General features: G+C 44.9%; 1 protein-coding gene across 2 annotated transcripts in view; it reads left to right on the top strand.

Moving 5' to 3' along the window:
* Window positions 1-16526, top strand: part of CCR8 (C-C motif chemokine receptor 8) — a 189511-nt gene that overhangs the window by 168728 nt on the left and 4257 nt on the right. For both annotated transcript variants that reach the window (XM_058288362.1, XM_058288363.2), the window contains 2 exons: window positions 8441-8520; window positions 16258-16441. In XM_058288362.1, the coding sequence (XP_058144345.1) occupies window positions 16398-16441 (44 nt within the window). In that variant the 5' untranslated portion in view covers window positions 8441-8520; window positions 16258-16397. The remainder of the gene's footprint in view (window positions 1-8440; window positions 8521-16257; window positions 16442-16526) is intronic.

A 16526-nucleotide genomic window follows, 5' to 3' on the forward strand; every position in this document is an offset into this window, starting at 1 on the left:
AGGGCCCATAGTGACAACCAAGCTTCACTGCTTGAAGGACCAGATTCATAGAAACTTGCAACAATGCTGAGGGCTTGACACTCTTGACACTCTAGTCTGTCTCCCCCATTGGGAGCCACCCATGCTCTCGAGAGACACCTTCCCCTCTGTTTGAGAACATCAGGCCTCCCTAGGGTGGGGGTGTAACATCTTCCTGCTCATTATATGCGTCACCTACTGATATAACACACTATGACAAGACGAGCACTCACACACTCCCTAGAAGCCTGTCCAGGTGCACCCTGTGCCAGATGCCCCCCGTCAAATACCTTAAACCAGTAACCCTTCCTTATCATATTTTCTAAAGAGTTTTCTCAACATTATAGTTTCAACCATGTACCCAACAATCTCCTGTGTTCACCTGTTCCCCCCAACCCTCCCAGGGTCCTCAGGATAGAGGAGGAAAATATGGATTAGAGTGGACTTACTGGTATTCTACTATAAAATTATTGTGACTCAAGCAGTGGGGAAAACTGTATCATTGATGTGGAGACAGTGGCCATGGCAATTGCTGAGGGCAAGGAGAGAGAAGAAAAGGTGTGATATGGGGGCATTTTCGGGACTTGGAGTTGTCCTGAATGATACTGCAGAGACAAATGGAGGGCACTATATATCCTGCCATAACCCACTGAATGGACTGGGGGAGAGTGTGAACTACAATGTAAACTGTAATCCATGCTGTATAGCAGTGCCCCAAAATGTATTCATAAAATGCAATGAATGTGCCACACCGATGAAAGGTTGTTGATGTGAGAGGAGTGGGGATGGGTGGGGAGTGGGGGTATATGGGAACCTCTTATATTTTTTAATGTAACATTTTGTGTGATTATGTATCTTAAAAAATAATAAATTTTAAAAAAAGAAAGAAATTAGAAGGGACTAAAATCGCACAAATGCAAAAAAAATCAAATAAATATGAAAGAAAGCATTACAGGAAGAATTGAGGGAAAGTAAAGGTGTAAGAGTTAAAAGACCAAATGACAAAATGGCAGGAGAAAGTCCTTATCAGTAGTGACTTTAAATGTAAATGGACTAAATTCTCCATCAAAAGGCAGAGATTAGCAAAATGGATTAAAAAAAAACAAACATGATCCAACTGTATATTGTTTATAAGAGACATGCCATAAATTAAACGACCCAAGAAGGTGAATTGAAAGGTTGGGGAGGGAAACAGACTTGGCCCAGTGGTTAGGGCATCCGTCTACCACATGGGAGGTCCGCGGTTCAAACCCCGCGCCTCCTTTACCCGTGGAGCTAGCCCATGCGCAGTGCTGATATGCGCAAGGAGTGCCGCGCCACGCAGGGGTGTCCCCCGCATAGGGGAGCCCCACGCGCAAGGAGTGCACCCGTAAGGAGAGCCGCCCAGCGCGAAAGAAAGTGTAGCCTGCCCAGGAATGGCGCTGCCCACACTTCCCGTGCCGCTGATGACAACAGAAGCGGACAAAGAAACAAGACGCAGCAAATAGACACAGAGAACAGACAACCGGGGGAGGGGGGCGGGATTAAATAAATAAATAAATCTTTAAAAAAAAAAAAAGGTTGGGGAAAATATACCATGCAAATAGTAACCAAAAGAGAGCTAGTATTAGATTAAAACAGACTTTAAGTAAAAAAAAATACTGTACAAGGGACAAAGAAGGTCACTATATATTGATAAGGGGATCAATTAAACAAGACACAAAAATTATAAATACATATACACCAAATGGCAGAGCCCCCAAATACATGAAACAAATACTGAAAGATTTGCAGGGAGAAATAAAAATCCTATATTAATGGCAGGAGACTTCAACACACCACTTCTAATAATAGGTAGCATACCTAGACAGAAAATCAATAAGAAAATACAAGACTTGAAAAATGTATAAACCAACTAAAGACAACAGACATATACAGAACATTTCACCTAACAGCAACAGAATACCCATTCTTCTTTATTGTCAAGGGTCATTCTCCAGGGTAGACCATATGTTAGGCCATAAAACTAATCTCAAAATTTTAGAAAATATTAAAATCATACAATGTATCTTCTCCAACCACAATGGAATGAAGCTAGTAAACAGCAACAGAGGGAGAACTGGAAAATTCACAAATATATGGAAATTAAACAACATATTCTTAAGTAATCAGTGGGTCAAAGAAGAAATCACAAGAGAAATTGGGAAATATCTTGAGGTGAATGAAAATAAAAGAGTAACATACCAAAATTCAAAGGATGGGCAAAGGCATTGCTGAGAGGGAAATTTAAACTTCTAAATTCTTGCATCATAAAAGAAGAAGGATCTCAAATCAGAGACCTAACCTCACAACTGGAGGATCTAGAAAGATAAGAGCAAATTAAACCCAAAGAAATCAGAAGGAAGGAAATAAAAAAGACTAGAATGGAAATAAAGGACTAGAGAATTAAAACAAAAACAATAGAGAGAACCAACAAAACCAAAGTTGGTCTTTGAAAAGATCAATAAAATCAACAAACCTTTAGCTAGACTGAGAAAAACAAAAAGAGAGGATTCAGGTAACTAAAATCAGAAATGAAAGGGAGGACATTACCACCAAACCCACAGAAATAAAAAGCATTTTAACAGGAAACTATGAGCAACTGTGTGCCAATAAAATAGATAACTAGAAAAAATGGACAAATTCCTAGAAACAGACAAAACTACCTACACAGACTCAAGAAGAAATAAAAGGTCTGAACAGACTAATAACTGGTAAAGAGTTAAAATCAGTAATCAAAAGCCTCTCAACAAATAAAATCCCAGGACCAAATGGCTGTATATGTGAATTTTACTAAGCATTCTAAGAAGAATTAGCATGAATCCTGCTGAAATCCTTTCAAAATACTGAAGAGGAGGGAATATCTGAGGCTAACATCAACCTCATACAAAGCCAGATAAAGATACCACAAGAAAAAAATTATTCAGACCCTTAATCCTTATGGATATAGATACAAGCAAACTGAATCCAACAACACATTAAAAGAATTACCTAACAGGATGAAGTATTTATCCCAGGTATGCAAGGGTGGTTCAACATAAGAATATCAATTAATGTAATACACCACACTAATAGAATGAAAAGGAAATGTCACTTGATCATCTCAATTGACAAAGAAAAGGCATCTGACAAAATCTAGCACCTCATCCTGATAAAAACACTTAGAACACTAGGAATGGAAGGAAACTTCTTCAACATAATAAAGGACATTCATGAAAATCTCACCACTAACGTCATGCTCAATGGTGAGAGACTGAATGTGGGGAGAAGTCCCACCACCTTGGCAAGGGCATAGTTAAATAGTTTACTAAAGCTCATCTGTTCTTGCTTCAGAGCAAAAATAGCTCTGTCCTTGCTATCTCTGCATAAGCTATCTCTTCTTGCGTGAAGGTTGAAAATGACTTCTTCTTGCATCTCTGCTGCTAGATAGGATGTGAGCCTAGGGACAAGGTTTCTTGTTCCAGGACAAAACACCCTTGAGAAATTTAACTTTAACCACAGCCCTTGGCTGAATCCAAAAATACACGCTATATCAGCAAGAGAAATAAACCAGACGAAGCCCTACCTGCATATGAGTTTTGGTGTGTGTCTTTCATTCCTGTGGCAACTGAAAGCTTTTTTAAAGCTTTCCCTCTATGACCAGGGAGAAGGAAGGGACTCCCGCTATCGCCACTGTTTGCGGCGGCTTGCTCGGTCGGTAGAGGTGGGGTCTGGCTGCGGACGAGGGGTCGGTCCCGCTTGGGACGAGGGGTCGGTCCCACTCGGGACGAGGGGTCAGTCCGGCAGCAGACGAGGGATCGGTCTCACAGGGGTTGCGCGGTTCGGCTGGCGACGAAGGGGTCGCCCGGAGAAGCAGGCGACGAACTGGGGACAAGGGAGGCCAGGCCCTTGTCGGGGGCTCTCAGGACTGGAGGGCGTACGGCAGAAGAACTACCGCGGAGACAAGGTAAACACGCAAGTCCACTTTACTGAGGGAGAGGCAACAGTTTTATAGGGGCTGGGGAAGGCTGATTGGTTGAAGCCACGCCCTGTTCTGATTGGTTGCCGGCGAAAGGTCAGTGGGCGGTACTGGACGGGGGAGGGGTGGTGGTTAGTGATTGGCTGTCACTGTTGCTGGGGGAAGTGGCAGGGCTTAGTGATTGGTGGCTGCTGTTGCTGGGGTGGAGGGCAGACTTGAGTTTCCCGCCCACGCCTGGCTGTTGCTGCTGTCGGGGGAGGGGAAAAGGGCAGACTGGAATTTTCCGCCCTGCGCCTGCGCAGGGAGAAAGAAGAAGAAGGGTGCCGCCCCACAGGCATCATGTGGCACCATCCGGGAGGAGGGGCGGCCGCGGAAGCATGGCTGCCGAGAAGGGGAGACCCGAGGGCACTCTGCGCCCATGCCGAGCTCCCTTCAGGGGTGGCGGTGGGCCCGACCAGCCACCCTATTATGGGGGCAGCGGCTTGGCCTGCCGCGGCTGCTCCCCTGCCAGGCCAGCAAACCACACTTCAGCCCGAGGGGTGACCGCAACTGTTATTCAACATTGTACCGGAAGTTCTAGCCAGAGCAATTGGACAAGAAAAAGAAATAAAAGGCACCCAAATTGGAAAAGAATAAAAAAAACTTTTCCTATTTGTAGATGGCATGATCCTATATAAAGAAAATCCTGAAAAATCCACTATGAAGCTACTAGAGATATAAACAAGTTCAGCACAGTGACAGGGTACAAGTCAACATGCAAAAATCAGTACTAAATCTTATTATTTCTGTAAACTAGTAATGAGCCATCTGAAGAGGAAATAATGAAAAAATCCATTTATGATAGTAACTAAAAGAGTCAAATATATAAATAAATCTAACCAAGGATATACAGAACTTGTACCTAGAAAACTATGAAGCATTGCTGAAATAAATCAAAGAAGACTAAATTAAATGGAAAGACATTCTGTGTTCATGGATTGAAAGACTACATGTTGGTAAGATGTCAGTTCTACCAAAATTTATTTCTCTCTCTCCCTCCCCCCACCCCCACAGTTGTCTTGTGTGTCCATTTGCTGTGTTTTCTTCTGTGACTGTTTCTATCCTTGTCAGCGGCACCGGGAATCTGTGTGGGTTTTTTTTTGTTGCATCGTCTTGTTGTGTCAGCTCTCCATGTGTGCGGCACCATTCTTGGACAGACTGCACTTCCTTTCATGCTGGGCGGCTCTTCTTACAGGGTGTACTTCTTTCACATGGGGCTTCCCTATGCGGGGGACACCCCTGCGTGGCACAGCACTCCTTGCACGCAACAGCACTGCGCATGGGCCAGCTCCACACGGGTCAGGGAGGCCTGGGGTTTGAACCGTGGACCTCCCATGTGGTAGACGGACGCTCTATCCATTGGGCCAAATTTGCTTCCCCCATATAAATTTTGATGACTGGCTTTTCTATTTCTGTAAAGAATGTTGTTGGAATTGTTATTGGGAGGTCCCAGATTCAGTTCCTGGTGCCTCCTAAAGAAGACAAACAATGAACAGACAATGAGCAGACATTGAGCAAAAGCAACTAGCAGACAAAGAACAAAGACAAGTGAGCAGGGAGTGGATGTGACTCAAGCCGTTGAGCACCCACCTCCCACATGGGAGGTCCCAGGTTCGGTTCCCAGTGCCTCCTAAAGGAAAAACAAGCAGACAATAAGCAAAAAAATTATGCATAGACAGTGAGCAGACAATGAGCGCAAACCATGAGCCAAAAAAAAAAAAAAACCTGAGCAAAACAGACAAGAGAGCCATGCGGGGGGCACTCAATCGTAGGAATATACAACACAAACAGTGAGCCCTAATGTAAGCATGGCCCATAATTAATCATACGATTATTACAACATTCTTTCATCAGCTTCTCTAATTAAAAGCAAAGCTCGGGGCGGAGGGAGACCTCCCCAGAGGGAGGCAGCGTGGAGAGCTGCAGCCTCCAGCCCAGCAGGGGCCCACGAGGCCCGAGGGAGCAGGGCCCTCTGAGCCCCGTTTCTGGAGCCTGGCCTCAAAACGGGAAGAGGACACATTTCTCTTGTTCTGAGGCACCACGTTCGGAACTTTTTACGCAGCCTCAGGAAACTAAGGGCCAGAGCAGGTGGTGCCGGCCCTGCGGGGGCCAGAGCAGGCCTGTGGGACGCCCTGGGGCGCGGGGGAGCTAGGGCTGCGGTCTGCTTCCCGCACGAGGCTGCGTGGGGCCTTGGACCTCCTAAAAACGCCCTGGGCGCACAGGAAGGGTCTCCGCGGCCAGGGGGCCTCCTCGGTCCACCTGCCGGCCTCGCTCGCCCGGCCTTGCCTGCGGCCGTGGCTGTGCTTTCCCACAGCTCGCCCCTGCCTCCGGCCCTTCCTCTCCCCAGCAGCTGCCGCCTGGGGCACGGCGCGAGTGCGAGGAGCAGGAGGCCAGGAACCAAGGACGCCTCCCTGAAGACTCCTGGGGCATAAACTGGCCCCAGAACCACGTCCCCCACTGGCCTTGCCAAGCCCAAGGCCAGCGTCTTTGTCCAACTAGGCCCCTGCCAAGGGGTCAAGCTTTGCTGCATTCGGGAGTTGGGGGGTAGCCTCCACTGCCGTGGGTTTCCCCGTCCTCCATCGGTCACCACCGGCCCCCTGGCCCCCCTCGGGTGCCTCGCGTGACACTCGGCCTGTGCAGGGGCTGCGCCCACCCTGCCCCAGGGCCTGGGAAACGCCAGCCCGGCCCGGAGCCCTGCTCAGCCGGCGGGGACGGGGAGCCCGCCCCCGCTGCCACAGGCCTCACAGTTTCCACACTCTGCCTGGGTCCTCGGTGCCCGGAGCCGGGCCCTGTGCGTCTCACCACTGACCTCTCTTATCACTTGCAGAGCTCCTGGGAAGGACCTAGGGTTTCCCCAAATGCGTCAGCACCTGAGAGACGGTGGGGAGGGCAGCTGCGCAGGCAGGACGTCGGCTGCGGCGGGTGCATCTGGGATGTGAAATTTTAGGCAAAAGGGATTGGATTCAGCAGGCACGACGCGGGAACTGCCAGCCGCGGACGGCCTGTCCGTGCTGGCTTCCGAGGACAGACGTGGAGGCCTAACGAGGCGGCTGCGGGGCCTGTCCGCGGTGCGCGCCCCCCCACGGCCACGTGGGGTGGGGGACTGCAGGGAAGGAGCCCTGGGGTGCCTGCCCATCTCTGCTGGCGTCTCCCCAAGAGGAGGCTAAGCTCGTACGCTGGGCAGGGTAGGAAGAGCTTGTCATGTGTCACCCATTCGACCTCGTGAACCAGAGATGGGCCAGGGAGAGGGCCCCGCGAGGCAGAGGCAGGCAGGGGCGTGGGGTGAGGCGTGGGGGCCAGGCGCAGGGACCGCCGCAGCGTCCAGGGAGCGGGGGCTGGACTTGCCCGGCTCCCCCACCAGCGCCACGGCCTCTGTGCCGCTTGGAGGCCCCAGGGGTCCCCGTTAGGGGTCAGGGCTTGGCGTGGCGGCCTTGACAGCGCGCCCCGCGCAGGGGACGGTGGGAAGTTCCTCCGTGAGTCCCGGGACATCCTGCTCTTGGCCCTAATCTGTCCTGGGGGCCTTGCCAGCATTAGCCCCCTCAGGGATCTTCTAGCTGAATCACTTCAGGGCTTTGACCGCCGGCCTGGGCCTCCGCCCTCTGGCTGGGGCTCGTGTAGGCGGAGGAGGCGAGCAGGAGGACGGCCCTGCCTGGACAGGGAGCACGCAGGAGAAGGGCGACCCGGGCCGAGAGGGAGGCCGAGGAGAGGCGAGCCTGAGGCCAGGGCCGGCCTGGGCAGAGGCCGAAGCCGCCTTGCCCGCCTGCGGGAGTGGCCCCGCTGCCCGCCCGTGGCGAGGGGTCACTGCGGGTGCCCCGGGTCGGGCGCCTTCAGGGCCTCGGAACTGCCGGCGCGTCCCCTAAGCAACTCCCGTTACAAAAGCCAACGCAATCCTGGTACTTCGCGTTGGTAAAAATTCTCATTGACCAGACACAGGTCTCCCCTTTAGTGGTGTGCGCGTGTGCGCGTGTGTGCCCGTGTGTGGTGCATGTGTGTGCGTGCGCCGCGTTGTAGCCTTGTACTTGGCAGCCCTGCCTGGACCACGGAGAGCGGGGTGGGGTGACAGCTCCCTCACCCACGAATGGTGCCGACAGGCACGAGGATGGCCACGCATCGTGGCCCTTTTGCCACCGCGGGATGAGAAAAGGGAATTTTTTAAGGATTTCAATATGTGCAACTCGCAGCATGTGAAGAAGGGAATCTCTCTGATAGAAGTTATTGCCACTACCGTTATTATTCAGATACATACGTCCACACCCACGCACCTGCAGCCGCATGCCTGGAGGAAACCCAGCCCAGGTACCCATCAGGTTCACTTTGGGCGGAGTCAGGAGCGTTCAGTGCTTTTTAAAGATTCTTTTTTTAAACTGCCGAATGCAGTTGAGGCTTACCCCTACTTTGTTACCACAGATGAGGAGATACCTGCAGAGCTGCTCACCAGGCTGCACACGAGCGGCGTGAGGAGAAGGGCTCCCGCACAGAGCTCCAAGGTACGTGCTAAAAAGAACCTTGAGGAGGAAGGACGGGGTGGGCGAGCGACTATGCTCTTGTGGGGGAGCAAGGGAGGCGACGTTTCAGAGGTCTGGACAGAGCTACGTCCTTGTGGGACCTTGGATGTACCCAGAGTCCACAGACTGCGTGTGTCTCCGAGGCTGCGGGAGGAGTCGCAGCGCCCAGCAGGGGGAAGGCGGTCGAGGCGCACCCTGGACTGCCACCCTGGACTGCCACCCTGGACTGCTGGGCAGCCCGGGGCGCCCGGCCTCAGGGCAGAGCCTCTCGACAGTGCCCTCAGGCAGGGAGGAGGCGGGCGCGCTCCTGTCCAGTTCACACGTGCTCGCTGGATTCTCACCGGCCCCGAAAGCTCCTTTTCACAGAAGAGGAATCTGAGGCAAACTTGGAAAACGAGCTCCAGTTTACGGCGCTCCCAAATGATAAATCTAGAAATTGGAAGTCAGGTGGCCTAGACAACAAAAGATTGGAGAGTTTTACTCTACTCACAGAATACAGAAATATGGAAAAGTATAAGACAGGAAGGATTTCAAGACCTGGCTCTACCACCTTAGCTCTGTGGCTTTGGCCTTGTGACCAAAACTCTCTGAGTTTCAGATATAATCTTAACTCCAGAAATAGAAAGCAACTATTAGGGCCTCTTCACAGGGTTTCCTGAGGAATAAATGAGGTGACATCTACATGCCTGGCCCACATTCATCAGTGGTAGATAGCACCAATACTTCCCATGGTTTTTACATGGAGAAGGAGGAAGCTGCAGAAAAGAACGGGCAAGGATCTACCATACTCTAGGATGTTAGCAGAGTGGATCAAAAGGGAGGGGAAATGAAAATGTTTTGTTTTGCTGTCTATGCTTCATAGCACATTTCTCCATCTGTTCATACTTTTAAAAGTATATGCATCAGATCACTTATTTTTGTAGCATTTCAAAGTAATTTGCAGGCACCAGTGCAATTAAGCACTTCCCCCACCTGAGACACTTTAGGATGCATGCCATTAACTAGAATTAAATATTTCTTTACAGCTTTTTTGAGGTTTTTTTTTAAAGTAAAATTTATATACAACAATATATACCAATCTTATGTACTATTTGGTGAGGATTTTTATAATAATAAATTTTATTTTTAGAGAAGTTTTAGAATATTGAAAAGTTATATAGAAAGTTAGGGGGTTCCCATCTAACCCACTCTCTCCCCCTCCCATATTTCCCCTCTTAGTAACATCGTACATCAGTGTGGTGCATTTGTTACCACTGATGAGCCGATGTTGAAGCATCGCTAGTAACCGGGGTCTGTAGTTCACATTATGGTTTGCACGTTACATTGTACAGTTTTACAGGTTTTGACAAAATGTGTAGTGGCCTGAATCCATCATTGCAGGATCATGCAGAACAATTCCAATGCCCCGAAAATGCCCTAAGTTCTATCTATTCTTTCCTCTTCCTCTCCTCAGAACCTCTGGTACCTGCTATCTTCATATCAATGCTACAAGTTCTTCTGTTACCACATAACAATGTCTACTTTGGTCCATGGTTGCATCCTCCTTTATGTTCATTCCTCAATCTTGGGAAATTTGGGAAGATGTCTACTTCAGATTTAGAGGGGGTTTAGTTATTATGGGGCAAATGGAAAGAACTGTTTTGCTCGCAGTTGTAGATACTCTTAGTTTTGGGGGGTAGGACTTGTTCATCATCATCACTTTGTTAGCTGTCTTGGTGAGTCTGAAGAACTGGAGAATAGGTGTTGGTTGCAACTCTGCTGAGATTCAGGCCTCAACTGGCAGATGAACAGACTGAAGATTTAAGTCTCTGGGACGTATATTTACAGGTATAGTGCTGATTATAGGTTCAAATAAAAGGGGTAGAAGAACCATGTGTAGGGAAATTATAAATGAGTCTAACTCTGTTACGTTGGGGAAATAGGTTACCATAGATTTCAAAATAAGGTCAGCTGTCAGGGTGCTGATTTCATGGGGTTGTGTACCTTGCTTATAGTGTCCAGGTGTCTCTAGAGCCCTTGGGAGCACCCCTATTTGAGGCTTAGTTTACTGTGGCAATTAGTGAGATCTGCCTGATACCTGCATAAGTATAACCCCTGAAATGACTCCTGACTGACTTTGGAATCTCTTAGCCATAAAAACTCTTTTTTATTTAATATTTCCCCCTTCTGGTCAAGGTCTTTTTCCTGACACATCACTGAATGGCACTTGGAATTAATCCCTTGGTGCCAGGGAGGCTCAGGCCTGAGAGTTATGTCCCATATTGGGGGGAAGGTGGTGAATATATTTGCTGAGTTTGGCTTAGTGAGAGAACATATTTGAGTAACAAGGAGGTTTTCAGGAGGTAACTCTTACACATGAGTTATTATTAGGCTAATTCCTTTTACAGGAATAAGGTGCATAAATACAAGCATTAATATTGAAGGCTTGATATATTGCCCTGTTTTCTTTCATTAGGCACTGCTTACATACTCCAGAGATTTTTGCCACTCTCTTTAAGAAAGTAGCAGACTCCCCAGGATGGGAGTTTAATGTTTTATTAGTTACTGTGTGGGTCATACCCTATAACAACATGAACACATTCATATCTTATAGAGGCATGCCCCAAGTGCGCCTCTTCCCAGACATCCCTCCCGCCACTGACACCCTGCATGAGTGATGCTCCCCTACCACAGATTTAGAAAGAACACTCCCACACCTGAATTTGATGAGTTTTGAAAACGTCACACATTTCTTAACAAAACTCCTCGGAAGACATAGCTGATTACCATCTCCTTGAAAGTTTCCACATGACCATTTTCAGTTAATCCCTGACCTATGATCTTTCTGAGGCAGTAAGATTTTTTGTGATTTTTTCCACCATAGATACATTCTGCCTACTTTAGAACTTTCATATGAATATAGTCATATAGAAAAGAGGTTGTCAAACTATGACCATGTAACTAATCAGGTCTGTGGTCTGATTTGGTACAGCCTATATGTTAAGATTGGCTTTTTTGTTTTTAATGTAATTTTTTCTTAAAGAAGTTGTAAATTTGCAGACAAATTATGCAGAAAAAAGTCCACATATATTCCCTCACCCATTCTTAACAACTAACATTAGTGTGATACCTTTGTTACAATCAGTGAAAGAATATTATTACAACTGTACTATTTACTATATTCCATAGTTTATATTAGGGTTCACTGCTTGTGTTGGATAATCCTATGGTTTGTTTTTCAAGTTTTTATTCTAGTAACATATGTATAACCTAAAATTTCTTCTTTTAACCCTTTCAAAATATAATTCATTTTTATTATATTCACAATGTTGTGCTACCCTCACAACCATCCATTATCAAAATACTTCCATTACCCCAAACAGAAATTCTGTACCAGTTAAGCATTAACTCCCATTCTCCTACTGCCACATGGACCCTGGTAACCTATATTTTACTTTCTGACTATGAATTTGCTTACTCTGATTATTTCACATGAGTGAGGTCATACAATACATATCCTTTTGTGTCTGGCTTATTGCACTTAACATGATAACTTCAGGGTTCATCCATGTTGTTGATCTTATCAGATAATTACTTTTTACAGCTGAATAATATTCCATTGTGGGGAAGCAGACTTGGTCCAATGGAGAGGGCATCCATCTACCACATGGGAGGTCCACGGTTCAAACCCTGGGCCTCCTTGACCCGTGTAGAGCTGGCCCATGCTCACTGCTGATGCGCGCAAGGAGTGCCCTGCCACACAAGGGTGTCCCCCACGTAGGAGAGCCCCATGTGCAAGGAGTTCACCCCATAAGGAGAGCTGCCAAGTGCGAAAGAAAGTGCAGCCTGCCCAAGAATGGCGCTGCACACACAGAGAGCTGACACAACAAGATGATGCAACAAAAAGAAACACAGATTCCCAGTGCTGCTGATAAGGATAGAAGCAGTCACAGAAGAATACACAGTGAATGGATACAGAGAGCAGACAATGAGGGGGGAAGGGAAGAAGAGAAATAAAAAAAAAATTCCATTGTGTATTGAAATTACATTTCATTCCTCTAGTTATCTGTTGATGGACACTTGGGTTGCTTCCATTTTGTGGAAATTGTAAATAATGCTGCAGTGAATGTCAGTGTGAAAATAACTATTCCAGTCCCTACTTTCAGTTTCTTTGTACATATACCTAGAAATGGGATTTGTGGGTCTTATGATAATTGTATACTTAATTTTTTGAGGAATCACCAAACTACCTTCCACAATGACTATGGCATTTTACATTCCCACCAAAAATGAACAAATGTTCTTATTTCTCCACATCCTTTCTAATAATTTTCTATGTCCTGAATAGTAGCCATTTTAATGGGTGTTAAATGGTATCTCACTGTAGTTTTGATTTGTATTTCCCTAATGACTAATGATGTTAAGCACTTTTTCATGTGCTTTTGCCTGTTTGTGTATCTTCTTTGCAGAAATGTCTATTTGAGTCTTTTGCCCATTTTTTAATTTGTGTTTGTCTTTTATTGATAAGTTGAAGGATTTCTTTTTATATTCTGAATAGCAAACCCTCATCAGATATATGGTTTCCAAATATTTTTTCCCATTCTTTAGGTTGCCATTTTACTTTCATGATGAAGATCTTTGATGCACAAAAGTTTTATATTTTGATGAGGTCCCATTAATCTATATTTTCTTTTGTTGCTTATGCTTTGGGTGTAAAGTCTAAGAAACCATTGTCTAACACAAGGTCCAGATGTTTCCCTATGTTTTCTTCTAGGAGTTTTATAATTTTGGTTCTTTTATTTAGGGGTCTGATCCATTTTGAGCTGATAATTTTATATGGTGTGAGGTAGGGAGGGATCCACCTTTATTAGTTTGCTTGTGAATATCTAATTTTTCCCAGCACCAATTGTTAGAGACTGTTTTTTCCCAATTGAGTGGACTTGGTATTCTAGCAAAAAAAAAAAATCAATTGGCAGTAATCTGAGGATTTATTTCTGAACCTTCAGTGTGATGTGATTGGTTTATATGTCTGTCCTTGTGCCACAATCAAGATGTTTAGATTTACTGTGGTTTTGTAATAAATTTTATTTTATTAATCTTTTTTAGGAAGCCCTGGGAACCTCATACATGGGAAGCAGGTTCTTAACCAACTGAGCTACACCCACATTCTGTTATAAACTTTAAAATCACGAAGTGTGACTCCTCCGACTTCCTTCTTTTTTAAGACGGCTTTGACTATTCAGAGCATCTTACCTTTCCATATGATTTTGATGATTGACGTTTCCATTTCTGCAAAGAAAGCTTTTGGAATTTTGATAGGGATTGCATTTAATCTATAAATTACTTTGGGTAGGATTGACATCATAACTATATTTAGTCTTCCAATCCATGAACCCAGAATGTTCTTCCATTTAATTACATCTTCTTTGATTTCTTTTAGCAATGTTTTGTAATTTTCTGTGTACAGGTCCTGTACATCCTTGGTTAAATTTATTCCTAGTTATTTGATTCTTTGAATTGCTATTGAAATGGATTTTTTTTCTTGATATCCTCCTCAGCTTGCTCATTACCAATGTATAGAAACACTACTGATTTTTGCATGTTGATCTTGTACCCCACCACTTTGCTCAATTCATTTATTAGCTTTGTTGTCAAATTTTGGGGACTTTCTATATGTAGGATCATGTGATTAACAAATAGGGAAAGTTTTACCTATTCTTTTCCAATTTGGGTGCCTTTTATTTTGTTTTCTTGACTAATTGCTCTGGTTGGAACTTCCAAAAAAATATTGAGTAACAGTGGTGACAGTGGGCATCCTTGTCTTGTTCCAGATCTTAGAGGAAATTTTTCAGCATTGAGTATATGTTATCGGTGGGTTTTTCATATATGCCCTTCATTATCTTAAGGAAGTTTTCTTCTATTCGTAGTGTTCTAAGTATTTTTATGAAGAAGTGTTGCTAGATTTTGTGAAATGCCTTTTCTGCATCATTTGAGATGATCTTGGTGGTTTTTCCCCTTTCTTCTGTTAATGTGGTATATTACATTAATTGATTTTCTTACGTTGAACCACTCTTGCAAAGCTGGGATAATTCCATTTGGTCATGGTGTGTAATTCTTTTACTGTGCTGTTAGATTTGGTTTGCTAGTGTTTTACTGAGGATTTCTACAAGTATATTAATAAGGGATATTAGTCCTTTTCTGGCTTTTCTTGTGGTATCTTTATCTGGTTTTGGTATTAGGGTTGGTCTCATAGAATGATTTAGGGAGTGTTTCATTCTCTTTGGTATTTTTGAAGGGTCTGAGCAGGATTTGTGTGAATTCTTCTTGGACTGTTTGGTAAAATTCTCCTGTGAAGCTGGGCTTTTCTTTGTTGGGAGGTTTTATTACCGCTTCAATCCTTCAATCTCTTTACTAGTTATTGGTCTCTTAAGATCTTCTCTTTCTTCTTGTGTTAGCAGGGGCAGTTCATGTGTTTCTAGGAATTCATCTGTTTCATCTAGGCTATCTAATTTCTTGGCAGATGGTTGTTCGTAGTATTCTCTTACAATTATTTTTATTTCTGAGGTGTCAGCAGTAAGGTGCCCCCTTTCATTTCTGATTTTAGTTATGTTCTCTCTCTTTTTGTCTTTGTCAGTCTAGCTAAAGATTTGTCCATCTTTTCAAAGAAGCACATTTTTATTTTGTTGAGTCTACTTTTCTAATTCTCAATTTTATTTATCTTCACTCTAATGTTTGTTAATTCTTTCCTTCTGGTTGTCTTGGGTTTAGTTTGCTCTTCATTTTCTAGATTCTCCAATTGTTAGGTCAGGTCTCTGATTTGAGATCTTCCTTCTTTTTAATATAAGCATTTAGAGCTATAAATTTTCCTCTCAGCACTGCCTTTTCTGCACCCCTTAAGTTTTGGTATGTTGTGTTTTCATTTTCATTCATATTCTGATTTCTTCTTTGACCCTTTGTTTATAAAAGAGCGTTGTTTAGTTTCCTCATATTTGTGCTTTTTTTCAGTTCTTTTTCTGTTATCAATTTCTAGCTTCATTCCATTGTAGTCAGAGAAGATACATGGTATGATTTCAATATCTTTGAGTTTATCGAGACTTGTCTGGTGACTTATTATATGGTCTATCCTGGAGAATGAGCCAGGGGCAGTAGAGAAGACGCCCAATCACTTGAGCCACATCCACTTCCCTATAGCTTTCCTTTTTTTTTTTTTTTTAAACATAATCTGAATTTCTTCCTTACTTTATTTTTTATTTTTTTATTTTTTTAAAGATTTATTTATTTATTTAATTCCCCGGTTGTCTGTTCTTGGTGTCTATTTGCTGCGTCTTGTTTCTTTGTCCGCTTCTGTTGTCGTCAGCGGCACGGGAAGTGTGGGCGGCGCCATTCCTGGGCAGGCTGCTCTTTCTTTTCACGCTGGGCGGCTCTCCTCACGGGCGCACTCCTTGCGCGTGGGGCTCCCCTACGCGGGGGACACCCTTGCGTGGCACGGCACTCCTTGCGTGCATCAGCACTGCGCATGGGCCAGCTCCACACGGGTCAAGGAGGCCCGGGGTTTGAACCGCGGACCTCCCATATGGTAGACGGACGCCCTAACCACTGGGCCAAAGTCCGTTTCCCTATAGCTTTCCTTTTAATCACATCTTCTTTTATGTCCTTCCACAAAACTTTGTCATTTTTTCCGTTTTTTTTTTCAGGTTTATTACTAATAACCTTAATTTATTTTGTTTTGTTTTTTTTTAGGAGGTACTGGGATTGAACACAGGATCTTGTACGTGGGAAGCAGGTGCTCAACCACTGAGCAACATCTGCTCCCCAACCCTAGGACTTCTTTGCTATTATTATTGGAATGATTTTTTTCTATCACATTTTAAAATCATTTAATGCTGGTGCCCAGGAAAGCAGTTAGAAGAGTTGAATTAAACTTGTGAGTATCTTGTGGATATTTCTCTAAAGCAATAAGCTAGAAGGAGAAAAGCAAGATATAAAATGATAGATATATAATTTATGTA

The sequence above is a fragment of the Dasypus novemcinctus genome, chromosome 26 (genome assembly GCF_030445035.2).
Source record: "Dasypus novemcinctus isolate mDasNov1 chromosome 26, mDasNov1.1.hap2, whole genome shotgun sequence".
NCBI classification, from domain to species: domain Eukaryota; kingdom Metazoa; phylum Chordata; class Mammalia; order Cingulata; family Dasypodidae; genus Dasypus; species Dasypus novemcinctus.